Genomic DNA, 27,815 nt, shown 5'->3' with positions numbered 1-27,815 from the left:
TGAGTAATTGTTGTGCTAACTTTAAATTAGTTCATATGTATATTTCTCCCAGGCACTGTAAGAGCTTTGTGCTGTGATGTAAATTCTTAATAGTTTACTTACTTAACTTATCATTTCTAGTTTAGGAATTACAGTGTGATTCTTACTTTTTCATCACATTTGCCTCACTACAAAGCACCCAATTCTGTTATGCTGAATCCAAGAATAATTCTGACAGACTCAGAAGCATTGTTCCTGACTTACTAACAGTTAATAAAATCAAAACCTTTTTATCATCAAGTGTTCCACATATAAATGTATTATCCCGATCTATACACCTATAAAAAGCCTATAAGCCTCTGTAATATGCAACAAGAGACTGTCAGTAGGCGACGGAACAACAGGAAGTCCACGTGACATTAACACACTTAATATATCGAAAATGAGAAGCCTTCTTACCTAGCATGCAAACACATTTGACATTCTGATCAGGGTTTTCAAACAAGATTTCGCCACACCTCTGAAAGAGAAAGAAAGCCATAATTATTTTAAGATTTTATATCAGTGTTCCCAAGGCAATGTGTCTTTGCAACCGGACATCACCATAACTTCATTCTACTTTTCATATTTTGCTTGGTTAATTGAGTCGATGGATTTGTGTCGGGAGCAGACATTTTCCTGGTAGTAAAATATTCGGGAGGTAAGTTGGGATAGGTTGTTCTTTCTTGCCTCGTGACTCTGCCTGAGGCTGATTTTGTGTGCTCTTCTGAGGAGTTGTGGCCAGAGATGCATTCGGTGTCTAATGTTTTCTATTTCAGTGGAAGATATGCAATCTTTAGATCTAATAATCTGAGGTTAATCACTCTCAAAATTGGTCCTTATTCAGACTGAAATTATTCTAAACTACCCACTCTGCAATCAAACACACATACTGTAAGCACAAAACTAGGTGGTCTATACTGAACTCTCTGAACCTGAAGGAAACAAATAAGGAAATGATGAAAAAGTGGCCCTAGTAATGCTCTTCCTGAACTCACAGACTCATGAAAATAGCAACTTTCTTATCTATATCTTAGTTTTAACTTGCTTGTTAAAAGTTTTGTGCAAGGTAAACTCTGGAGATAACAATCAAGTATTAAGAATGGACTACATGGGGCGCCTGGGTGGCTCAGTTGGTTAAGCGACTGCCTTCAGCTCAGGTCATGATCCCAGGGTCCTGGGATCGAGTCCCGCATCGGGCTCCCTGCTCTGCAGGGAGCCTGCTTCTCCCTCTCCCACTCCCCCTGCTTGTGTTCCCTCTCTCGCTGTGTCTCTCTCTGTCAAATAAATAAATAAAAATCTTAAAAAAAAAAAAAGAATGGACTACATGTATCTATATGACTGACAAATGGTTAGTACCTGAATATATAAATAAATCCTCCAAAATCGATAAGAAAATAGCAAATAATCCAATAGAAAAATGGATAAAGGAACAAGCAATACATGGAAGGGGGGATCTGAATGGTCAATAAACACAGAGAATAAATTCAACCACACTAATAACCAAGAACCAGCAAATTAAAGATAAAATGAGATCTATTTTGAATTCCTATGTGTGGCAAAACTTAGGAGTCTGGTAAGAACAATTGTTATCAAGAATGTATGGGAAAGGGTACTCTCACACACTAGGGGTTGGAATATAAAATGAGAGAACCACTTTGGAGAAAAATTCACAAAATCTAGTAAAGTTGAAATATGCATATCCTATGACATAGCAAGTCATCTTCTAGACTGATGACTGGAGAAATTTACTTAAACAACTTTAACGTCCAGCTACAAAACAGATAAATATATTATTCCTATATTGAAATACTACAGAATAGTTAAAATAAATGAATTAGGGTTATGCATACTTTAAGAACATAAATTATATATGCATAACATGTACATGTGAATATATAATAATCAAATTATATAATGATAATGTTCCAATCATGTGAAATATATAGCGTTCAAATCATGCAAATACATAAAATTTTCAAATCGTATAAACCATATAAAAATGGTCTCCATTTTATATGAAGTTAAAGATATCTAAAAATAGTACATATTGTTTGTAGATTTATTAATTTACAGAAAAAGCATAAAAACAGGCAATGAATAATGAAATCAAATTCAGGGTAAGCAGACAATACACAGAGGATATACGTCATCACTCATAATTATGAAATCCTGTGGTACAAAGAAGGGCAGGTTGAGAGGGGAAAGGGCAACTCGATCACATACGTTCAAACTAGTCCATTTTCTGGGGTGACCTACATCATGCACAGAAAGATGGACATTTGGCTCAGGGCCATGAAAAGGAAGCAAGCTGCTCTGGTGAATCAAGAGAATGGAGTGCAGAGCAGGGGGGTTGGTTGTGTCTGAAGGTTGCAAGTGGGCAGTGAATATTAGATGGAGAGTCTGTATCATAAGGTTTTTTTTTCCTGGCTACTTGGCTGACCTAAATATCATGTGATATTTATCATGCTATTTAATCTCTTCATGCTTCATTTCTTTGGAAGTAACGTGGGGATGCTGATATATGCCACGAAGTCAGATCGGAGAGCAAATGTGAGGATTAACAACCTGTGGAGTCTGATGCAACTGTCTGTTCCTGTTTTGTCTGTGTTTTGGCAAAGGCTAAACCCATTCCAATTGCTAGGATCCATTTCCGCGTTACCTGCTTTTTAAAGTGGTATTTTTATGACCTGAAAGATTTAATAATTATTTTTAAAGGAAAGATCAGAGTTTTCTAAAATGTTCTCAACTTCTTGGCAAAAACCAAAGTGCTAAGGAACTCTATCAATCCCTATTCTAGGTCCTATAAGGAAACAACTCTGGAGTGTTCCTTCATCCTTGGTTAATGGCAAAGCCCACTCGTGTGCTGGGATAGGAGAGCTTTCATTCTTTCATTACAGGCGCTGGAAGCAGATGGTTGGTGGAGGTTGCATGACTTCCCACGGCTATCCAAACCCAAGGGCAACCTTATAGATGCCCCTACAGAGGCAGATGGGTGTGGGTGCGGGTGTGGGGTGGTGCCATGGGGGTCTTGCTCTCTTTCCTAGACATAAATCCAGAACAAGTTTCTGTCACTCCTGAAACATGCATTCCTTAACAGTGATGGCCTGCCTGGGCTCACTGACCACACAAGCTAGTGACTGAGCAGCAGGGGCAGGCATGCTGGCTCTTCAGATGACCACGAAGACAGTCCTCTTCCTTGTCTTCATCTCCCTGGCCATCTGGGAAGTGGCTGAGGCACCTCTAGCTAGTTCTTTAATTGCTCTGCTTTGTAAAGTTACCTAATGATGGTAACAGATTTTAAAGCAATGCCCAGAAGGGAATCTGATTGTTCTCAGGACTTAAAAGAAACCAGATTCTTCCCAGTGCTTTTTCTCATTGATGCCAGTGTTTACAGGGCCTTGGCTGCCAGGCTCATGCTTGCTGTGCAACCTAGGGCGATGACCCAGTTTAAGAGATTAATTGGGCTAAGCCACAGGGTCCGAGTCTCAGAAAACTGCAGGATCTTCCATGGGGGGAAGATCTCATGCCCTGTTGAGTTCTCAGGTGCTGCAGCTGTCTCCTCATGGCTCTATCTGGTCATGCATGCTGGGACTTCCCATCTAAGCTCCCTGATGCTACATGATCCTGACTTTGACCTGGTTCTGATCACCAGGCTTCTGCCTACTTCTCAAGACCCCATCTCTCCACAGGATCTCCATCTTTGTTTCGTTTTTGTGCCTGATATACTAATACCAACTCTCCTTGTTCTGTCCATCTCTTCCAGCCAACACTACCCCAAATAATAAGGCATAAATATCAAAATCTCCATCCAAGGGTCTGGAGCCCTGCTAGCAACAGAAATCCTCCTGGCATATGTTCTTTTGCAGCACAGAGGGTATCTGCACGTGAACTCTTGTGTGCAATGCTTATTGCCCTCAAGGACACGAAGAATCAAAGCACTTTCATTGTTAGTGCTCCTAATGTGCCTCCTTATTGTAATCTTGATGCCTTGGGGCACCTAGGTGGCTCAGTCGGTTAAGTGTCTGCCTTTGGCTCAGGTCACGATCTCAAGGTCCTGGCTCCTTGCTCAGTGGGGGATCTGTTTCTCCCTCTCCCTCTGTGCACGCTTTCTCTCTCTCTTTCAAATAAATAAATAAAATCCTTTTTTTAAAAAAAATCCTGATGCCTTATACTTACCAGGCCCTTAAAAAAGATTTGTGGACTAGCGGACACTGATTTAGCCCATACTCTGGGCTAAGCAAGCATTGTTCCAAGTGCTATACATCTACCATCTAATCCTTTCATTATACTCTTTTAAGACAGTAGAAAATTGAGGCCAAGAGAGTTCCACTCACTACAGAGTACGCCCCTCCTGTGAGTGAGAGAATGAAAGCTGACAGCTTTCCTGATGTTTGACTAGTATACACAGATTCTTAAATATTGGCTGTTGTTGGTCTCCTCACTGCTTTGGTCTAGGAGACTATTTACATCCATTTACATCTCCTCCCCTCACTCATTAGCCACTCGTTGTTTGCCTGAGTTTCAGCCTATCAGAGCACAGGCTTTGCACTACATTGATCTAAGTTCAAATCCTGTTGCTGCCTTCACTTACCAACTATACTATTGTGGACAATTTGTTTAGTTTTCGTCAAACTTGCTTTCTTACTTGTAAAAAAGGCAATCTTGTCTACGTCTTATTTTCATTATGTTTAGTTTTAATTCATTGTGAACAAGAATGTACTAATTTAAATTACTGCAGATGAGATTGTAATACAAATACAAATACAAATTAGTAAATCTAACTTATTCATTAAATTATATTTTAATTCTCATATTATGAGGATTAAAAAAATGAACATTTCTAATTTAAGAAGTCAGAATATTTCACAATTTTGTTGCTAATTCCTATATATTAAAAATGTTCTATATTAAATATAAAATTTGCCTTTTAGTAAGGAAGAAAAAGATGGATGATCTATATGATATATATAATATTACATCTTAGTATTTTTAATTAAAAATATTTAATTTCCATTAGTTAAATCATGTTTCTGCAAAATGTGCAAAAAATATAGTTCCCTTAAGTGAACTATATTTTTCATTACTTTCATAATACAATTAGTTATGAAAAATTGATATTAGGTGTAATTTTTACAAATCACACTAAAGTATTCAGCAAACCTCTTTTTCTTAAGGGAAGTTTATAGCTGAAATGAAAATATTTAAATATTAATAACAGCAACTATTATACTCAAAAGAAATAAAAAACGCTTGAAAAAAGAAATTAAAAAACATTAAAGATAGTGAAAAGTTCATACATTATTCAACTGGCAGCACTTCTAGCATTCTTAAATCAGTTAATATTTTTCCTGCTTCAAATAAGACTTCATACTTTTTTTATTTTTCTGAATATTTCTTATCGCTTCAATATATTAGTCTCTCAGCAGGCCTCCAGCAATTAATCTTTGTAGGGCAGGTGTCTTAATATCTTTGGATGGGAGAAACATTAGCAAACAAAACCCAAAACAGAAATCCTCATTGCTTGGGGTGGTTTGTCTTACTGCCAGCTGAGGCAATAACTGTTTCCTGCAAGTAGGTAATGTTAAATGCTATCAGCAAATAATTAAAAGGCTGTGCTTCTTTGATTATTTTCTTCCCATATTATAGCTATTTTTTTAAGTAGAAAGGCATTTAATATGTGAAATTAGGTGCTTATAAACTCATTGGAGGAGAAGGCTATAGGCTGGGCATCTAGAAAGGAGTCTCAAAAATGCAGAAATGGCTCATGAGGGGAATGGATGGTGGGCCACAACTGGGAAATTGGAGAAGCAAGAGGTATTGCTGGAATTGTTAACTTCAAGAGCACACCACGATGGCAATGATCCAAAGATTAGAAAGCTGTTGGCATGACTGCCTTTTGATACCCATGAGCTTGAGCTGAAATCAGTCCCAGTTCCAATCTGCCATCCTCTGGCACCATGAGTTTCCTAAGCTGAAGAAGGGTTAACCGTGGTTGCTTTTTGGTGGAAAATGAAGCACATCTCATCTGTGTCAGGAGCAACAGAGCCAACCTGGAGTAGGCAAGGCCTCAGCACAGGCTGCCTTCACCCCAACCTCACCCCATCTCTGAGTGGGTGATTCTGCAAGTTTGCCATCCAAGAATTTCTCCAGTGAGGCTTTCAGTAATCAAGACAAATGCCTGTATGCTGATGCATCTGTTTTATTTGTTCACCTCTGAACCTCTAAGTGTCTAGCATGATGACTAGTGCATGATGGGCACTCCTGATGTTAATTAAATGAATGAATGAATATTTCTTTACTGCAATTCTGTGGGATATACTTGAAATTTGAGATTATCTGGGGTAAGATGAAAAGAATTTTTTTCTGGACTCTTATGTATACACACAAGTAAGTGTTGCCATTAGATGCAGCCACACGACGGGGAGCTGCATGGGGTGACGAAGGGGGAAACCCGACATTGAGAAGACATTTCATAATATCTGGGTCACTTCCCATCTCACATTTCCCCCTAACAATAAGCAGAATGTTACTAATCAAAACCAGACCTCAGAGGATAGGCCTGGAGAGAAAATAATTTAGGACTGTAGATCATGAAACAATAGCTTCTGTTAAGAACCTGAACCCCCGAAGTCTAACAAGGGAATGGAAGCTTGGAACTCCATTGTCCATCGAATGAGTGAGTGAATGAATGAATGAATGAACGAACATTCAAAAAGACATCAATGTGAATGCAAAATCAAATGAGTCTTAGGAACACCAAATGTCCTCAAGAAGTTTATACCTCAGTCTGAAGTCAGAACATAGGAGGAGACCATGGGCACCCTCAGTGGTGGGCCCCTAGTGCTGCCTGGGGCTAACACAGAACAGTTCCAAAAAGAGATAACCACAGGTCTGATAGGAAGGAGTTGGCTGGCAAAGGAGATGACAGAGGCAGCTGCCTGTGCAAAGTCCTGACACCCAGTTGGGACCCTTCCAGTAGCTGCCCATGAGGAGAGCAAAGCTGTAGTGGGTCAGGATAGAGGACTTAATCAAAGTGGTAGTCACAGGCCAGACAGGAGGTAAGTATGGGTCAACAGGGATTTAAAAAATTCTGGGCTTGGTTAGAGAGGCTCGGTTGGCTTTTGAAGAGCCAGGATGCTTAATAAATTCTTTTAGCGTTGTAACAGGTAATTACAATATGGTGGTCCCAGATATCTCTCACCAATCATATTGACTGCAATCTTCTGTCCCTTTCTATTTCCAAGAGAGTACTAAGCCTGTGGTGTTCCTTATTCTTTTTTCTTGAATTATTACACAGAATGGCTACAGCCAAATGAACAGTCTCTAACCACTCAGTTGGAACCTCATGTGAGGCCGACTCTTGCTACTGCTGAAGCCATCAGCACCTAGTGTTGAGCACCTAACAATTTCCCCTGCTCCCAGAGGGTGCTTTTCTAAGGGCTCCTAATTTACAGTGGCCCAAGTTCCATCTACTGTGTGGGTGGCATAGCCAGGCCTTAATCTCTAAATACTGTGGCAGCCCTTGGCTCTCTGGTGCCAGAGGATGGCAGATTTGGAACTGGGGCTGATTTCAGCTCAAGCTCATGTTTTCCTTTCTAAGTTTTTCCAGTGAAAAAGCAGATTTCCATCCCATTGCAGGCTGTTAAAACGTCAGACTAATAAGTTTTCAACAATCTGTCAGTGCAGATCTCCAGCAACAACCTGGCACTGTCTTTGAATTGGGGCCTCATTGTCCAATCCAACTTCAGCCAGTCAAAATACGAGACACACCAGCAAAAGGAAAAAAAGCTAATCACCTCGAGCTGAGCAGAAACTCTTAACAAATCCATTGTTGCCAGCAGTCAACAACAAATCTGTGGGCGACATAACCTGAGGTGACCCTTCAGGCAGGGCCATCCCTCATAAGCCTCTGATTAGCTATGGTTAGGAGTGACTTGAAAGATATTAATCCTATTGCTATTGGAAAATGAGCCTACCAAGCTTTTAACAGCTTTGTTTTCTCCTTCAGTCAAAGAACAAAATGTTAGCTCAATGGTGTATGCTTTCTATTAGAGAAGTGTCAGCAGCAGCAGTCTCCAGAGAGTCTCTCGGCATTTTATTACACACCCCTATTTTTAAATGTTTAAAAACTACTTATTATGAACCAAAATTTGAAAAACCTGGTTTCAGCCCAAGAGTAATTTTTTGTTGTTGTTGTTATTAAGCAAACATCCAGAATGCAGAACTGTGTTTTCTATCATTTCAGCCATGGACAGTAGAGGGCACTAGAAAGGTTGTATGTCTAATGTCTGGTTGGACCCCCTTAAGGAAATCCTGGGGTCAGATGATGCACAGATTCAGAGTTGACATGTGTTATGTTGTGTTCTCCAGTATTTGCAGACTTTCTCCATGCACTTTTATTCTTGACTTCCATTGCACATATTGAAATGCACATTGAATATCACATTTTTCATCGTGCAAAGCAATGGCTAGAGCTTCTGGTCAAGAACAATTTTAGCAGAATCTGTACTTGTGAATGCTGATGGCATGGGGAACGTAACGAGGGTATCTCTCTAATGCACCCATTTATAGCAACTAAGTGGACATCTGGGTCCAAGGCAGTTTGGGAATAATTTTGGTTTGGGTTCTGAGAATTCCCCTATATCAGACACAAACCCTGATAAAGACAGCAAAAATTATGTCAGAATTTTGCAACACAATTTCATCTTTTATTTTTCTTCTAGGAGCCCTAGGTGTTGATAAGTAGCTACAGCTATTTTTCAGAAGGGCACTTCTGTGAAAGCATAAATATTTCACTTTTACATAGTGAGTTTTTAAAGATGAAGTCCATAGATACTCTGTGTCAGAGAAAGTAGCAAGCTGTACAGAAAGAGAAGAGATTGCTGTTCATAGTGGAAAGAAGTTAGAGTATCTGGATTCAAATCCCAAATTTATCCCTCCCTAGCTGTGTGATCTGGGACATACTACTTATCTTTCTCAACCTCTTTATAGAGGAGAAGGAGTAACAATGCTCGCCCCTTTACTGAAATAATTAATGTAATATGTATGAAGGCATCTTGTGTACTCTGAAACCTGTAATGGGGCCTGGTGTGTACGTCATTTTGTGGAAGGAAAGAGGTGGAAGAAGGAGAGGGCCATTTGGTGGGGCTACATCCAAGATACAAAACACAGTTCTACTGCATAAGTCATGGGATTTTGTGAGCAGAAAAATTTTGCTCCTCCCATGATGGAGAGCACTGGTCCCTCAGAGGGTAACCTGCAAAGCCAGAGTCATCTTGAGAACAGAGGTTGGCGGGGCAGGATTGAGGTGGCAAGCCCAGGCTGGGCAGAGTAACAGGCTTTGAGAAAGCATTAGATGGGAGAGGAAAAAAGTCTCATGTGAGGTGCACATCTGAAAAAAGGCAGGGAAAGGAAGAGGCACTCTGCATGGTTCTGTGGCTTGGGCAGGGCAGCTCCAGTACCAGAAACATGCACTGCTAATCTTGGAGGGATCTGAGAGACCACTGTGGCCAAGCAGTCACTTTCGAGATGTAGCAAACAAACAAGGCCAGTGGAGTTAGGTGACTTTCCATTTCAAGGTCTTACGATGATCAGAGTATGAGCTCTTGAGTTCAGATCAAGACTCCAACATTTACCAGATGCATGACGCTAGGCAAGTTACTCAGTACTTCTTTGCCTCATTTTCTTCATATGTCAAATGAAGATATCACTACTGCCTACACCATGGGTTCATCATGAGGATCACATGAGCATTAATATATGCAAAGCACCTACAATAGTGCCTGGTGAGAATAAGTACCCAATAAATTATGACTTTCAAGAGTATACAATTATTTGTGAGCAGAGAAGTCTTGAAAACCATGGCTTTTCCAACTGCCATCCAGTGCTACTCCATGTTACCTCCTTAATTTGGACATTGAGCCATTGCCCTGGGTAGCCTCAAGGCACCTGAAACACACATAAAGGGACAGACCTGCACTACCTGTTAGATGGGGTGGCCAACAAATATTTGTTTAACGAATGAATGGGAAATCAGAGGGCAAAGAGCAGATTGAAAACTGGACTAATTCTTCCTAGACAATTATCTCTAGTTGCTGTAAGGAAAGGACTTCAAGGTCTAAAGTCTCACTTTTGTTGAATATTTCATTCAAAATATTCATTCATCAAGCCTTCACTGAGGGCTTTCCAATGCAGTAGAGGTAATTAGCTGTATTTAGCTGTCTATGCTGAATTTATTTATTAAATTCAGTGGAACTATCTCTATTTTGATTACATTATTCTCAGATAATTCTTGTGTGTTTAAAGTCCTAATTAAAGAGGATCAAGCAGACTTTTTGTATAGTGGACATGGTAACTCTAGGAGGTTCCTATAGACCATTTGGTGCCTGGAGACTGACTAACTGTTCCTGATGCACCCTTGTCCTTGGCATTGAGGAAGGGGAGGAACCCCCATGGGTTTGAGAAAGAGGTTTCTCATAGGTGCTCAGATACGGGGGCCACATCTTGATGGGTGTGGAAGAGTTCCTGAATAATGTATTCTGACTGGATAAGGAAGAGAGAAACTAATATTGAACAAGTCCTCAGTGGGAGTTGAAGACACCAGATAAACTAGAAGGGTGTTTATTCTGGGTAATAAACTGTGGGTGCAAAAACCTAAAGGTGATTGAGTAAATGAAGGAAATTAGGAATGGCTAGAAGGGGATGGGGCTCAGATAATCAGAATCGGCGAGTGAGACATGAGGCTGGGGAAGTTGGCAGGGACCAGATCACACATGGCCCTGTGGGACTCCATTTAGTGATTGGACATGAGCCTGGATTCTGCAGGCCATGGATCTGAACGAAGTCACTGCAGGTCACAGGCCATCTGTTCAAGGCAGTAGAGAAATCCCAAAAGTGTTTAGAAAGCTTTTGTAATGGGAATACCTTACAGCAGCCACGTTTGCTGACTGATGTCGCTCCTCACCATACTTGGCAGTATGTTTATGTGGGAAAAGAGTTCTGCTAGGTAAGACACCATCTTAAACTTGAGTGTTTAATGACATTATCTTCATTATCCCTACTATTCATAGTTTTGGCAATTGACAAAGTTAAGGAACACCACAACTGTTCACTTTTTCTGACTCTCCAGTATTACCACACACACAGGGTGTTCACAATCAGATTTCTTTAGGTTTAGTGTAATCCATATGGCCTTTGCAAAGTGTAGATCATGGAAATAAGAATGCAGCTTGTCAAATTTCCAAGTCTAGCACGAATATATTATAAAGAGCAGGACCTTTCAAGTCATGCATAGGGCGAAGACTGAGAACACAGTGAAGGGGTGATTAGCAGTCAAGTCCATGGATCCCAAAAGATGGTGGAACTAGGGTCCTGGAATCAAAGTCCTTCCCAACACCTGAGATGGAATTTCCTCCTAGACACTACTGGGAAAGCATGCTGTACTCCAAGAAAATCATTCTTTTATTCCACTATCACCTTCAGAGTGAAAATCGAACCAGAACAGGACTCCGTGTTCCTGCCCTTAGGCTGACATAACATGCAGCCTGTCCCTCTGCTGCCCCTGGAAGGCCAACACTGTGAGCACTTGGAACAAACACCTTTTTGTCTGACCTGTGTGTTGCCAATAATATGTACTCACAATTGCTAAACTCCAGCCATCTGGTTGAAGCGTCCAAACTTTAGACATCGGTTTTCTTGATTTACACTGTCATTTCCAAGCTACTTTATATGACCTTATAGACAGCAAAAGCTTCATAGATAGTATCAGCAATACCTCCAAATCATCGTACAGACATCATGATTCAGAGATTACAGGACCTCATCCAGCCTGTAACTGAATGAATATTTATACAGGACAAAGGAGTACTTATAATGTGCTCCTTGCAGCTCAGTACAGTAATGCTCCTGTACATAAACCAACAATTAAATGTAATCTTATACACTTATAGTTTTAAAAGAAATTCAAACCAGTCCTTGGAATTAAATAACCCCAGTGCTAGAGAAAATGACTTCCAGAACATCAAGCCTAACATGCAAACACAGGGCCTCTGAGCCACAAAGGAACAAACACTTTTCCACAGGGATAAGGGCTTGTTGTATAACTACTTGTGAGGTCAAAGATCCAGATGTTCCCACAGACAATCAAAAAACTATTACTGGTCAAATTGTATTGACCATCTCCATACGGACAGCTCTGAGACATGCATTTGGCTTCGGGAAGGAGATTTCTGTAAGTTCTACTGGCAATCAATGGCAACTCCAAGCTAGAGCTGGAAAATCCAATATCTTGGAGAAATAGCTGACAGGTCTTATAAGCTACAAGTGAAAATGAAAATTGCGTGTATTTTGCTAACAGTTGTATTCTGCTTTGGCATAGCTTACTAAACCCCACAACATACTTTGATAAGAGCAGTATTAAAAAGTCACCTCCTGTTGGATCTCTCTCATTTCATGAAGGTAGAGACCTTCTGTCTAGTTCACTGCTATTCCCCGGCACCTAGATCATTTGTCACATCCTAGACTGTCAATAAATATTGCTTGAAACAAAGAATGAATGGATGATTTGGGCCAAAAATATACCCAATCCATTCATTGCTATATGGCAGTCAAGTCAAAAGCCTGTGAGATGGTGAAAATTCAAATTAAAAGAGAAGAAAAGTGAGTAAAATTGTACATAAAATTTAAATAAGCTCATATTGCAAGTTTTGATGGCATTACTCCATTAAGAAGTTGGCATCTGAGGTAGTGCAGTGAATCTACCATGAATGCTTTAAGTGGAGTCCAACCCAAAGGCAAAGATTTCTCCAAGTATTATATTTTTGAAACATAATTTTCCCCAAAAAGCAAGAGTCATAAACATGTTGTTTTTCAACCAGCAGCTCTTTCCACTGATGAATGTTACTAAAATTAAACAATAAAACAAACAAAATTTGTTTTTAAATCTTCTTGATCAGGGTCCATATGAGGAAGTAGAAGTAATATCTATATGCCATCTCATTAGTATATGTTTGAAGGGTTAAACCAGCCACGTGTTTCAAGGTCACTTGGGGATTTTATAAAGGTCACTTGGGGATTACTTGGGTAGTAGGTGCTGTGTTGTTGATGGTTTATAATTCTCATTCTAATCACTTTATTGCCTCAAGACCCTCTTCAACCCTCTTACAAGTAGAAATGATCATTGATTTGAGAGTTTATTATTAGTGTCAATGAAGTCGAGGAATCCTGAAGATCGTGCTTATCAGTAAATCTACCTGTGCAGCTGACATTGCGGAAGGACATGTATTCATCTACTAATAATGCTTGTTAATTAACCAATGCTCAGCGAACTAGCAGATTTTTGCTTACATTGACTCTTTTTAACCTAATGACATAAAACTCTTTGTGTGTTTTCAGTAAAGCAGGAAATTGAAAGTTTCTTTCAAAAAAAGTTCAAGAAATTGAACACAAAATAACAAATAACTTTAGAAGTAAAATAATGCTTATAGACTCATTGTATTGATTTACCAGCCTTAAATTTCAAAAGGTTGGGCTACTTAAGGATAGGGGCTATGTCTTAGCTTTGAATTCTAGTATCAAGCAGTATGTTTGGCATAAAGCAAGTGCCTAATAAATGTTTTAATGCGGGCGCTAGGGTGGCTCAGTCATTAAGCGTCTGCCTTTGGCTCAGGTCATGATCCCAGGGTCCTGGGATAGAGCCCTGCATGGGGTTCCCTGCTCTGTGGGAGGCCTGCTTCTCCCTCTCCCACTCCCCCTGCTTGTGTTCCCTCTCTCGCTGTGTTTCTCTCTGTCAAATAAATAAATAAAATCTTTAAAAAAAAATGTTTTAATGCATGGCCAAATGAAGAAAATATCACATACCAAGGAATCTGATCATCAGGTAAACAAATTCTACTAAACTCAAACATGTCAATACAATAACCTTTCTGGTTAACACTGTGAGGATTAAGGGTGTGTCATATCCCCCCCCCCCCCCCCCCCCCCCCCGCAATGCATATCACAGAACTGCTGTCTACTATGCTGTAGTTTGGTGGTTAAGAGTTAAAACTCTTGTCTGCAGTCTCATTAACTGTGAGTTTGAATCCCAGCCCCACTATTTCCTAGCACTTTGACCTTGGGAATTGACTTATTCTTTCTTCCAAAGCCTCTTGTTTCCCACCTGAAAAACTGAGACAACAAGGAGGTGTTAAGAGACTAAATGAGATAACCCACGTGAGGTCCTTAGTGCAGCGCCCAGGACGTAGGAGGAAGTGGGCAGTCTATGCCTCTGGAACTATTCTACCTTCACACTCTGCTCTGGCCTTCATCAGAGTCAAGGAAACAGAAAAGGAAAAGTCTTATTTTTCACTCTGGAAATATCCAGTACCACTTTGCCCTCCAATCAAAGTGAATCTTTGCTGTGCCCATTGTTTGTCCCACAAGTTCTGTATTTTTTTTAATTTTTAAAATATTTTATTTATTTATTTGTGTGAGAGAGAGAGCGCACACGCACAAGCAGGGGGGAGCGGCAGGCAGAGGGAGAAGCAGGCTCTCCGCTGAGCAAGGATCCCGGTGCGGGACTCAATCCCAGGACCCTGGGATCATGACCTGAGCCTAAGGCAGATGCTTAAATGACTGAGCCACCCGGGGATCCCTAGTTGTGGTATTTACCAGCCACATGCCCTCAGGACCTGAGGATTGGACGTTATTGGTCAAGTTCCCGGCTCCATGGTGTTACGCGCATCTATGTAGCTATGTAGCAACTTCTCCATTCAATGTCTACCTTCTCTTCTCTACAAGTTCACCATATTATTCAAGGCCCAGATAACATGGTGATCCTTTATGAAACTTTCCTGATATTTTTTGAGCTTAAGTTAACCTTTTTCTTTCTTGATTTCCTATAATTCTTATATCTGCTTTCCATTTTCTTGTTCACATTTTCACTTCTTTGTCTATTAGAGCATGAGGTCTTTAAGGCCTGAATCCAGATCTGGTTTAAATATTCCATATATTGGGGCACCTGGATGGCTCAGTTGGTTAAGCGACTGCCTTCAGCTCAGGTCATGATCCCAGGGTCCTGGGATCGAGTCCCACATTGGGCTCCCTGCTCTGCGGGGAGCCTGCTTCTCCCTCTCCCACTCCCCCTGCTTGTGTTCCCTCTCTCGCTGTGTCTCTCTCTGTCAAATAAATAATAAATAAAAATAAATATTCCATATATTTCCCCTTTAGCCTCTGGAATAGTATGTGTGTGTGTGTGTGTGTGTGAGAGAGAGAGAGAGAGAGAGAGAGAGAGTGTGGTCATGAAAAATATTTAACATGCATCTGTTTTTAAAATCTTGTTACGACCCTGCCTTATTGTACAAAGATTTGGAGGTAGATGTAGATTTCTTTTTGTGCACATATGTGCATGTTTATATGCAGATCACCACCCCCATACACACACCTACACACACATACATTGCAAAGGATATTAAACCTAGCTTAAAGTCTGGAATTAAAACCTCAAAATCTTCAAAAAAATAACATTTAGTTCACAGTGCTAATAACCTCACTGTAGAATAAAGTTCTTTGTGTTGAAATCTCCTATTTACCTTGAAGTTATTAAGAGAGGAGACATTCTCTTGTGACACTTCCTGTAATATATTTTGTTGCTATGATTCCAGGAAAAAATTTTGATCAGTGTTACTTGTTTATTACAAATGAAAATATTAAACGTTTGGAATCAAGGAAGTAATATTCAATTGCTGTCTTGGCCTGCCACCATTCATACCTTTCACATTCACTGTTGCCAACGTTCCTTTAGAGCTAGCTTTGTTAGTGAAACATTTCTTCATCTAAACCGCAAGAGTAATTCTTTTCTTTTCTTTTTTTTTGTTTTCAAAGTGAATAATCTTAATGTTGGATAGCATTCTCCATTTCATCTGTACAAGCAGGCCATCAGTCCTTCATAGACTATCACCCATATCAGATCACGGAAGATTATTCTTTTAAGAGAGCACTTAGTTGAAATTGATGAATAAGGAAGTAAAATTATGGAATTTGTCTCAAAATAAAGTTCCAAAACCAGGATCTGATTTTGAGTGTCTTTACGTTAACTACTCACTGGGTGTATGTGTTAGTTACGTAAAATAATTATTAAGTCTTTATTTTATTTTCAGATTTTAGACCTGTCAGTGGCTTTTGCTGCCTAAAAAGGGAAAGTAATACCTTTTCTGACCTTTAATGTGCAAAACCTTTAATGTAAGGCAAATTTTAAGGAAGATAAAATACCAGCCAACCTATTAACAAATGATGTTTCAAACATGTGGTTAGGTGAGTTGGCAAGAATGCTTCTGCATAAGGAAACTATTTTGATGATCAGAATAAGCAAGCCAAAGAGCTCTGGCAAATGATACTTTTAAAAAATGAAATATGACACAAACTTTTAATTACACATGTAACTCCAAGTGGCCCCAGAAATTGTATGGTGGATGATAAAGTAAATGTAAATTAAAGTCTTGGTCATGCACACACCACTCATGTATCCGGAAGGCGAATATCCTGAAAATAATTTTTATGATATTTTTGATTTCTCCCTTGTTTTCTTGCTCAGTTGCACAGGCCAGAACCTCAGTGCCTTCTTTGATTTCTTCCTTTCTCTTGCTACTTCCTACTCTTACTTCCTTCAGCCTCAAAATAATTTAATGACTTTTTTTTTAAGATTTTTTTTAATTAATTTATTTGAGAGAGAGAATGAGATAGAGAGAGAGAGAGAGAGCATGAGACAGGGGAGGGTCAGAGGGAGAAGCAGACTCCCTGCTGAGCAGGGAGCCCGATGCGGGACTCGATCCTGGGACTCCAGGATCATGACCTGAGCCGAAGGCAGCCGCTTAACCAACTGAGCCACCCAGGCGCCCCATTAATTTAATGACTTTTCAAGTCCTTTTGCTTCGACTCAAATCCATCTACCTTTCCCTACCCCACTGCCAGTACCCCAGTTCCTGCGCTCTCATCATGCACTTCAATTTCTGCACAGCTGCCTAATAAATCCTCCCTTCTTACTCTTCTAATTGTCACATCACAGCCAGAATAGTCTACAGTGTGAATTGGTCGTTTCCCTGCTCAGAATAGTCTACAGTGTGAATCGGTCATTTCCCTGCTCAGAAGGCTACCCCTCCCCTCAAAATAACCCAGAATTCTTAGTCTGGCACAGAAGGCCCTACATCTCCCACCTCTTGCTCCCTATACTGCTGGCTTACTGAGCTACTTCCCCAAAGCTTCACTATTCCGTGCACCTTAGGCCCCTGCACCTTCACCAAGGAGCTCCTCCTTATCTTTCAGCTTACAGCTTTGACACCACCTGCTCCTCCTGGAGGCCTTCTTCAACCTCTAACATTCTGCCAAGCACCTCTTCTGAACACCATGGTAGCACTCAGGATAAACCTATATGGAAGCATTAATCACGCTGAGGTAGTTCTCTAGACTAAAAGGCAAGTAAGTCCTCTAATTTATCTTCAGCGACAGTGTCTCATACTTAATTGGCACTTAATAAATGTTTGTTGAATGAATGAAGGAAGGAAGGAAACAGGGGTGAAAGGACATGTGATTCTAATAGAAAAAAAGAAAACCCCCACAAAAGTCTACATAGTCATCCAGGAGTAAGTAAAAACAGCACTGGGTGTCCCAAGTATGAGAACACCTAGATTCAGAACAACAATAAAACAAAAAATAAAAATCCTTGACACTCTTTTGATACCAGAGTTTTAGTCTTGCTGGAGAACAAAGACTTTTGGAGTGAAGTAAGGCAGTTGCATTGCATACTTATTGTTTGTTATTAGCACGAAAGAGTGTCATTGGAAAAGAGCAAAATCCAATGTAGGGGGCTTGGTTCTATTCTTGGACCTCTGCTTTTTGTGTAAATAGGGAGACATAATCTTCATGATCTGTTGGCATTCTGAAGTTTAAATGTATCAAAGAAAAAAACCCCACAATCAAATTTCAAGATTAAATGCCTCCTTTCTCTGTATCAGCATAAAAATATATTTTGGGGCCCATATTATATGTAACTAAACATATGGCTGACAAATTGTACAAAACATTAAAAATGTTTATGAGAAGAAAGATCTACTCATTTGTGAGTTTTTAATACTTATAATTAGTATGCTAATTTTATGGTTATATTATAGTTTTTGAACTAAACTCTATTTTCTTGCTTACTCCCAACTGAAAAGAGATAAGGAAATTTTATTTGTTTTGGAAAAATAAATTCAATTAAGAAAAACATACACTTTCTGTTTGAGGCGAGTTCATTAGAAGTGGCTGAAATTTAAAACCCAAATTCAATTTTAAGCAGTGACAGTGGCCAATGCATGTAAATAAATTCCACCTGCCCACCCAGATCCAGCTTAAAGACCACCTTCCCTGTGAATCATCCCCACCCCTGCCACACTGCTTAGCTCACCATATGTGACATCCCCCTTCTCCAAATCTTTACGCCAATTTGCTTCTTTCTATGGTCAGCATCGCCTCCTTTATTTTTTATATTAAGATTCATTACTCCTGTTTAGATTTTAAGCTCCTTAAAGGATGGAAATATTTTTCCTCTTTGGATTCCCAACATGACCTAGATAACACAATTAATTCTTAAAGCTATGACAAATAGAAATAAACATGTATTTGTTTTGCTATTGTGTATTTCAGTTCATTACCAATAACAAACACTTGTGCAATTCTAAGGCATCTAGAAGCTTGAAAACTTGACAAATGGTAACATTTATCTTTTGAGAATCCCTTTCCATACATCCTTATCTTTCTCTAACTTTCCAGTACGATTCCCTGGTCCCACTGATGTAATATTCTCCATATGTGTATGTGTGACTTATTCATATCCACTTCTGTGCATTCATTCAAGATGAACTCTTACTTCATCAAACCTTAATAATGTAGACCATCACACATTTCACTTGCTCACCTACTTTCCTCCAAAAAGGCTTTCATAATTAATCCCTCTTAATTTGGATCAGTTTTCCAAATTGCCTATCTCAATATATATTTTATTTTATATACTTTTTTTTTAAGATTTTTATTTATTTTATTTTTTGACAGAGAGAGAGACAGCGAGAGAGGGAACACAAGCAGGGGGAGTGGGAGAGGGAGAGGCAGGCTTCCCTGCCGAGCAAGGAACCCGATGCGGGACTCGATCCCAGAACCCTGGGATCATGACCTGAGCTGAAGGCAGATGCTAAATGGCTGAGCCACCCAGGCGCCCCTATTTTATATACTTTTTGTACATAAAGATAATCTGCATTTTTCTTTAAAAATGTGAAATGTAGATGATTGGAGCAAGATGGCAGAGGTGTAGGAGACCTAAATTTCGTCTGGTCCCAGGAATTCGGCTGGATAGGGATCAAACCATTCTGAACACCTACGAACTCAACAGGATATCGAAGAAAAGAATAGCAGCAACTCTCTGAACAGAAAAGTGACCACTTTCTGGAAGGTAGGACGTGCGGAGAAGTGAATCCGAGGTGATATCCGGGAGGATAGACGACGGGGGAGGGGGCCTCTGTCGGCCGCTTCTGGCAAGTGATAGAGCAGCAGAGCACAATATCAGAACTTTTAGAAGTCGGCTCCGCTGAGCGACGTCAATCCAGTGGCTAAGCGGGGGATGGAAACCTCGTGGAACAGTGTGGTCTCAGGACCCTCGGGGTCACAGAAAGACTGGGGGTGCCTGAGTGCGGCAGAGCTCCCAGGTATCGGAGTGGGGAAGCCGGCTGCAGAGACAGAGCTGAGATGCGGGCTCTCAGCTCCCGGGTTGCCATAAACCGTGATCCGCGGCACAGTCGGGCCACTGCTCCTCCAGCAGGGACCCAACAAGAGGCAGATCCGGGGAGACTCCCCTTCCTCCCCTGGGAGGAGTGGTGTGGGAGCGCACCGCAGGGATCTGCTGGCTTTGGTTACTCCACACCGAGTCAGGTGCCAGAGATAGAAACGCTCGGTCACAGGCCGGGTGAGCTCGGAGTGCAGCCGGAGACTGGGGAGACAGGAATGATTGACTGCTTTTCTCTGGGGGCTCACTGAGAAGCAGGGCCCCAAGTTCTCGGCTCCTCCAGGACGGAGATTGGGAGCCCGCCATGTTCACTCTCGTCCTCCAAAGCTCTATGAAAAGCTTGCAGGGAACAAAAGCTCCCAAGAGCAAACCTGAGTGGATTACTTAGCCCGGACCTGGCAAGGATGGGGCAATTCCGACTCCAGCAAAGACATTTGGGAATCACGGCAACAGGCCCCTCCCCCAGAAGATCAGCAAGAACAGCCAGCCAAGACCAAGTTTACCGACCAATGAGAACGGCAGAACTCCAGAGCTTGGGGACTACTGCACATAGAATTCATGGCTTTTCCCCCATGATTCTTTAGTCTTTCAAAGTTAATTTTTTTTTTAACTTTTTTTTTTTTTTTTGAATTTTTCTTTTTCCCTTTTTCAACCGACATCTTATCAATCCCTTTTTAAAAATCTTTTTTATTTTTCATTTTTAGAGTCATATTCTATCCCTTCATAGTAGTTAACCTTATTTTTGGTATATATATATAACTTATATATATATATAAGTTGTTCTCTCTTTAAAATTTTGGGATACAGTTTCTTCTAACAGACCAAAATATACCCTAAATCTCTAGTGTATGGCTTTGTTCTAGTCCCCTGCCTGATCACATTCTCTCCCTTTTATTTTTTTTTAAATCCTCTTCTTTCTTTTTTTAACCAACTTCTTATTTTATCAATTCCTTTTATAAAATCTTTTATAATTTTCATCTTTACAGTCATAGTCTATCCCTTCATCATATTTACCCTTATTTTTGTACATATATAAGTTTTTCTTTCTTTAAAAATTTGGGAGGCACTTTCTTCTAACAGACCAAAATATGCCCCAAATCTAGTGTGTGGCACTGATCTATACACCAGCCTGATCATACTTGATCATATTCTGTTTTTTTTTTTTGTTTGTTTGTTTGTTTTTATCTTTTTCTTTTTCTTTTTTCTTTTTTTCCCTTTCTTTTCCCCCAGTTTCAGGTCTCTTCTGATTTGTTTAGTGTATATTTTTCTGGGGTCATTGTTACCCTGTTAGCATTTTGTTCTCTTATTCATCTATTGTCCTCTGAACAAAATGACAAGATGGAAAAAGTCACCTCAAAAAAAAAAGAACAAGAGGCAGTACCGACTGCCAGGGACCTAATCAATACGGACATTAGTAAGATGTCGGAACTAGAGTTCAGAATGATGATTATAAAGATACTAGCTGGGCTTGAAAAAAGCATGGAAGTTATTAGAGAAACCCTTTCTGGAGAAATAAAAGAACCAAAATCTAACCAAGTTGAAATCAAAAAGGCTATTAATGAGGTGCAATCAAAAATGGAGGCTCTAACTGCTAGGATAAATGAGGCAGAAGAGAGAATCAGTGATATAGAAGACCAAATGATGGAAAATAAAGAAGCTGAGAAAAAGAGAGATAAACAACTACTGGATCACGAGGGCAGAACTCAAGAGATAAGTGATACCATAAGACGAAACAATATTAGAATTGGGATCCCAGAAGAAGAAGAAAGAGAGAGAGGGGCAGAAGGTATATTGGAGCAAATTATAGCAGAGAAATTCCCTAATTTGGGGAAGGAAACAGGCATCAAAATCCAGGAGGCAGAGAAAACCTCTCTCAAAGTCAATAAAAATAGGTCAACACCCTGACATCTATAGTAAAACTTAATGAGTCTTAGAGACAAAGAGAAAATCCTGAAAGTAGCTCAGGACAAGAGATATGTAACCTACAATGGTAGAAACATTAGATTGAAAACAGACCTATCCACAGAGACCTGGCAGGCCAGAAAGGACTGGCATGATATATTCAGAGCACTAAATGAGAAAAATATGCAGCCAAGAATACTATATCCAGCTAGGCTGTCATTGAAAATAGAAGGAGAGATAAAAAGCTTCCAGGACAAACAAAAACTAAAGGAATTTGCAAACACAAAACCAGCCCTATAAGAAATATTGAAGGGGGTCTTCTAAGCAAAGAGAGAGCCTAAAAGTAACACAGACCAGAAAGGAACACAGACAATATACAGTAACAGTCACCTTACAGGCAATACAATGGCACTAAATTCATATCTTTCAATAGTTACCTTGAATGTAAATGGGCTAAATGCCCCAATCAAAAGACACAGGGTATCAGATTGGATAAAAAAAAACAAGATCCATCAATATGCTGTCTGCATGAGATTCATTTTAGACCCAAAGACAACCCCAGATTGAAAGTGAGGGGCTGGAAAACCATTTACCATGCTAATGGACACCAAAAGAAAGCTGGGGTGGTAATCCTTATATCAGACAAATTAGATTTTAAACCAAAGACTATAATAAGAGATGAGGAAGGACACTATATCATACTTAAAGGGTCTATCCAATGAGATAGAATTGTAAATATCTATGCCCCTAACATGGGAGCAGACAATTATATAAGCCAATTAATAGCAAAAGCAAAGAAACACATCAACAACAATACAATAATAGTGGGGGACTTTAACACCCCCCTCACTGAAATGGACAGATCATCTAAGCAAAAGATCAACAAGGAAATAAAGACTTTAAATGATACACTGGACCAAATGGACTTCAAAGATATATTCAGAACATTCCATCCCAAAGCAACAGAATACATATTCTTCTCTAGTGCCCATGGAACATTCTCCAGAAGAGATCACATTCTAGGTCACAAATCAGGTCTCAACCAGTACCAAAAGATTGGGATCATTCCCTGCATATTTTCAGACTACAATGCTTTGAAACTAGAACTCAAATCACAAGAGGAAAGTCAGAAAGAACTCCAATACATGGAGGCTAAAGAGCATCCTACTAAGGAATGAATGGGTCAACCAGGAAATTAAAGAATTAAAAATATTCATGGAAACCAACGAAAATGAAAACACAACTGTTCAAAATCTTTAGGATGCAGCAAAAGCAGGCCTAAGAGGAACGTATGTAGCAATACAAGCCTTTCTCAAGAAACAAGAAAGGTCTCATATACACAACTTAACCCTAACCTAAAGGAGCTGGAGAAAGAACAGCAAATAAAGCCTAAACCCAGCAGGAGAAGAGAAATAATAAAGATCAGAGCAGAAATCAATAAAATAGAAACCAAAAGAACAGTAGAACAGATCAATGAAACTAGGAGCTGGTTCTTTGAAAGAATTAACAAGATTGATAAACTCCTGGCCAGACTTATCAAAAAGAAAAGAGAAAGGACCCAAATAAATAAAATCATGAATGAAAGAGGAGAGATCACAACCAACACCAAAGAAATATAAACAATTATAAGAACATATTATGAGCAACTATACGCCAGGAAATTAGATAATCTGGAAGAAATCGATGCATTCATAGAGATGTATCAACTACCAAAACTGAACCAGGAAGAAATAGAAAACCTGAACAGACCTATAACCACCAAGGAAATTGAAGCAGTCATCAAAAATCTCCCAAAAAACAAAAGCCCAGGGCCAGATGGCTTCCCAGGGGAATTCTATCAAACATTTAAAGAAGAATTAATACCTATTCTTCTGAAACCAAAAAATAGAAATGGAAGGAAAACTTCCAAACTCGTTTTATGAGGCAACTATTACCTTGATCCCCAAACCAGATAAAGACCCCATCACAAAGGAGAACTACCAACCAATATCCCTGATGAACATGGATGCAAAAATTCTCGGCAAAATACTAGCCAATAGGATCCAACAGTACATTAAAAGGATTATTCACCACGACCAAGTGGGATTTATCCCTGGGCTGCAAAGTTGGTTCAACATCCCCAAATCAATCAATGTGATACAATACCTTAATAAAAGAAAGAACAAGAACCATATGATCTCTCAATAGATGCAGAAAAAACATTTGACAAAGTACAGCATCCTTTCTTGATCAAAACTCTTCAGAGTATAGGGGTAGAGGGTACATACCTCAATATCATAAAAGCCATCTAAGAAAAACCCACAGCAATATCATTCTCAATGGGGAAAAACTGACAGCTTTCCCCCTAAGGTCAGGAACATGGCAGGGATGTCCACTATCACCACTGCTATTCAACATAGTATTAGAAGTCCTAGCCACAGCAATCAGACAACGAAAATAAATAAAAGGCATCCGAATCAGCAAAGAAGAAGTCAAACTCTCACTGTTTGCAGATATTATGATACTTTATGTGGAAAACCTAAAAGACTCCACTCTGAAACTGCTAGAACTCATACAGGAATTCAGTAAAGTGGCAGGATATAAAAAGCACAGAAATCAGTGGCATTCCTATACACCAATAACAAGACAGAAGAAAGAGAAATTAAGGAGTCAATCCCATTTACAATTACACCCCTAACCATAAGATACCTAGGAATAAATCTAACCAAAGAGGCAAAGAATCTGTACTCAGAAAACTATAAAATACTTATGAAAGAAATTGAGGAAGGCACAAAGAAATGGAAAAAGTTACATGTTCATGGGTTGGAAGAACAAATATTGTGAAGACGTCAATGCTGCCTAGAGCAATTTACACATTTAAAGCAATCCCTATCAAAATACCATCCACTTTTTTCAAAGAAATGGAACAAATAATCCTAAAATTTGTATGGAATCAGAAAAGACCCCGAATAGCCAGAGGAATGTTGAAAAAGAAAAGCAAAGCTGGCGACATCACAATTCTGGACCTCCAGCTCTATTACAAAGCTGTCATCATCAAGACAGTATGGTACTGGCACAAAAACAGACACATAGATCAATGGAACAGAACAGAGAGCCCAGATATGGACCCTCAACTCTCTGGTCAACTAATCTTTGACAAAGCAGGAAAGAATGTCCAATGGAAAAAAGACAGTCTCTTCAACAAATGGTGTTGGGAAAATTGGACAGCCACATGCAGAAGTATGACCATTTCCTTGCACCACACACAAAAATAGACTCAAAATGGATGAAAACCTAAATGTGAAACAGGAATTCATCAAAATCCTAGAAGAGAACACTGGCAGCAACCTCTTTGACCTCAGCTGCAGCAACTTTTTCCTAGAAACATCACCAAAGGCAAGGGAAGCAAGGGCAAAAATGAACTATTGGGACTTCATCAAGATAAAAAGCTTTTGCACAGCAAAAGAAACAGTCAACAAAACCAAAACACAACTGACAGAATGTGAGAAGATATTTGCAAATGACATATCAGATAAAGGGCTAGTATCCAAAATCTATAAAGAACTTATTAAACTCAACACCCAAAGAACAACAAATCCAATCAAGAAATGGGCAGAAGACATGAACAGACATTTTTCCAAAGAAGACATCCAAATGGCCAACAGACACATGAAAAAGTGCTCAATATCGCTCAGCATCAGGGAAATCCAAATCAAAACCTCTATGAGATACCACCTCACACCAGTCAGAATGGCTAAAGTTAACAAGTCAAGAAATGACAGATGTTGGCGGGGATGCGGAGAAAGGGGAACCCTCCTACACTGTCGGTGAGAATGCAAGCTGGTGCAGCCACTCTGGAAAACAGTATGGAGGTTCCTCAAAAAGTTGAAAATAGAGCTACCATATGATCCAGCAATTGCACTACTGGGTATTTACCCCAAAGAAACAAATGTAGGGATCCGAAAGGGTACGTGCACCCCGATGTTTATAACAGCAATGTCCACAATAGCCGAACTATGGAAAGAGCCAAGATGTCCATCAACAGATGAATGGATAAAGAAGAAGTGGTATATATATACAATGGAATATTATGCAGCCATCAAAAGGAATGAAATCTTGCCATTGCAATGACATGGATGGAACTGGAGGGTATTATGCTGAGCGAAATAAGTCAGTCAGAGAAAGACATGTATCATATGACCTCACTGATATGAGGAATTCTTAATCTCAGGAAACAAACTGAGGGTTGCTGGAGTGGTGGGGGGTGGGAGGGATGGAGTGGTGGGTGATGGACATTGGGGAGGGTATGTGCTATGGTGAGCGCTGTGAATTGTGTAAGACTGATGAATCACAGACCTGTAGCTCTGAAACAAATAATACATTATATGTTAAAAAAAAGAAGATAGTGGGAAGGAAAGAATGAAGGGGGGGAAATCGGAGGGGGAGATGAACCATGAGAGACTATGGACTCTGAGATACAAACTGTGGGTTCTAGAGGGGAGGGGCGTGGGGGGATGGGTTAGCCTGGTGATGGGTATTAAAGAGGGCACGTACTGCATGGAGTACTGGGTGTTATATGCAAACAATGAATCATGGAACAGTATATCAAAAACTAATGATGTAATGTATGGTGATTACCATAACATAATGAAAAAAAGAATGAAATTCTGCCATTTGCAATGACATGGATGGAGCTACAGAGTATCATCCTAAGGGAAATAAATCAAAGATATACAAATACCATATGATTTCACTCATAAGTGGTATTTAAAGAAACAAAACAAATGAGCAAAGGTGGGGGAAAAAAGAGAAAGGCAAACCAAGAAACAGACTCTTAACTCTAGAGAAAAAACTGATGGTTACCAGAGGGGAGGTGGAGGGGTGAATGGGTGAGATAGGTGATGAGGATTAAGAAGTGCACCAGCTGAGATGAGCACCAGGTGTTGTATGAATCACTATATTGTACACCTGAAACTAATAGTACACTGTATGTTCACTAACTGGAATTTAAATAAAAACTTTTTAAAAATCTGAAAAAAAATGTGAAATGTAAGATGCATTGATTTTCAAATTCTAGTTGGCATAAAAGTTATCTGATGTGCCTGTTGAAATGGGTAGCCCTGGGTTCCACCATGACAGAGAAAAAATAGCAGGACCCTGGAATTTAAACATCTAAGAACCACCCCTGGTGATGCTGACGCTAGTGTCCTTTAGTGTTACCTTGGAAAACAGGAGAGTTGGACTAGATGTTTCTCAACTCCTTGTGGTCCTAAATTTGTGTGTGTGTGTGTGTGTGTGTGTGTGTGTGTGATTTTCTTCCAAACATAGTCTAATAATGAGCAAAGAGCACACAAGTGCCAGGAATATAAGAACCCTGCATCCCAGGTCCAGCTTGATGATCTTGGCCAGGTTCCTAACCACTCACCATCCTTCCACCTCAAAATTATTTGAATTTATTCCTATAGCTCTTGTGTACTTCCTTTTATAGGCTTGGCCACAAGCAAAGTAAGTTAAGGATAGAGAAGGGCAGTTAGATTAGAAGGATACTATTCTCTAAGGACTAAGCCCTTTATTGACTACATATTCTGACTTTTTTCTTAAGATAACTCTACTTAAGAAAAATAATGGAATTAGGAAAACAAATCTGAATATTACTCTGCAATGGCCAGATTTATAATGTGCAGAGTTCTTACATTTTTAACAAAAAGAGAATTTCCCAGTAATTTTGTAGGGCATTACTCATCTTGTCAGATTTTTCACTTCAGAAAAATAGTCAAAATATACTATCAACTAAATTTTCTCTTCCCAAGATAAGTACAAACAAGCATAACTAACCTTATGGACCACAGGAATTACTGTACTTTTTAAAATACACTGAAAAGAGTTGTTTAAAAATATAATGTGACTCATGAATGCACTCTGTACTATAGATTGTAGCCTAGAGAAATAGTCTAGAACTAAAACCTCATTCTACCTCAACAAGATAGGAACTTTTCAAAAATATGCTCTATTTAAAATTGATGGACACACACAAACCACTGAAGTCAGGCAAAGTCCAAGTAAGGCTAGTCTGGCTGTAATATAATTCAGTGGAATGATAACAAAATATTGGTTTTGGTTTATATTTTTT

At 39.6% G+C, this 27,815-nt stretch overlaps 1 protein-coding gene across 2 annotated transcripts in view; it reads right to left on the bottom strand.

Moving 5' to 3' along the window:
- The window catches only part of PDE7B (phosphodiesterase 7B), a 322,174-nt gene that overhangs the window by 212,637 nt on the left and 81,722 nt on the right, over positions 1 to 27,815 (bottom strand). The window contains exon 2 of one of the 2 annotated variants that reach the window (XM_034990739.1): positions 439 to 499. In XM_034990739.1, coding sequence (XP_034846630.1) covers positions 439 to 499 — 61 coding nt within the window. Of the gene's footprint in view, positions 1 to 438; positions 548 to 27,815 lie in introns of those variants that run through there. The other variant, XM_034990738.1, reaches the window with a different exon arrangement.

The sequence above is a fragment of the Mirounga leonina genome, unplaced genomic scaffold (assembly GCF_011800145.1).
Source record: "Mirounga leonina isolate KUSES-001 unplaced genomic scaffold, KU_Mleo_1.0 Mir_53, whole genome shotgun sequence".
Taxonomy (NCBI): domain Eukaryota; kingdom Metazoa; phylum Chordata; class Mammalia; order Carnivora; family Phocidae; genus Mirounga; species Mirounga leonina.
The sequence above is the reverse complement of the archived record's forward strand: the minus strand, read 5'-3'. Positions and strand labels throughout refer to the sequence as shown.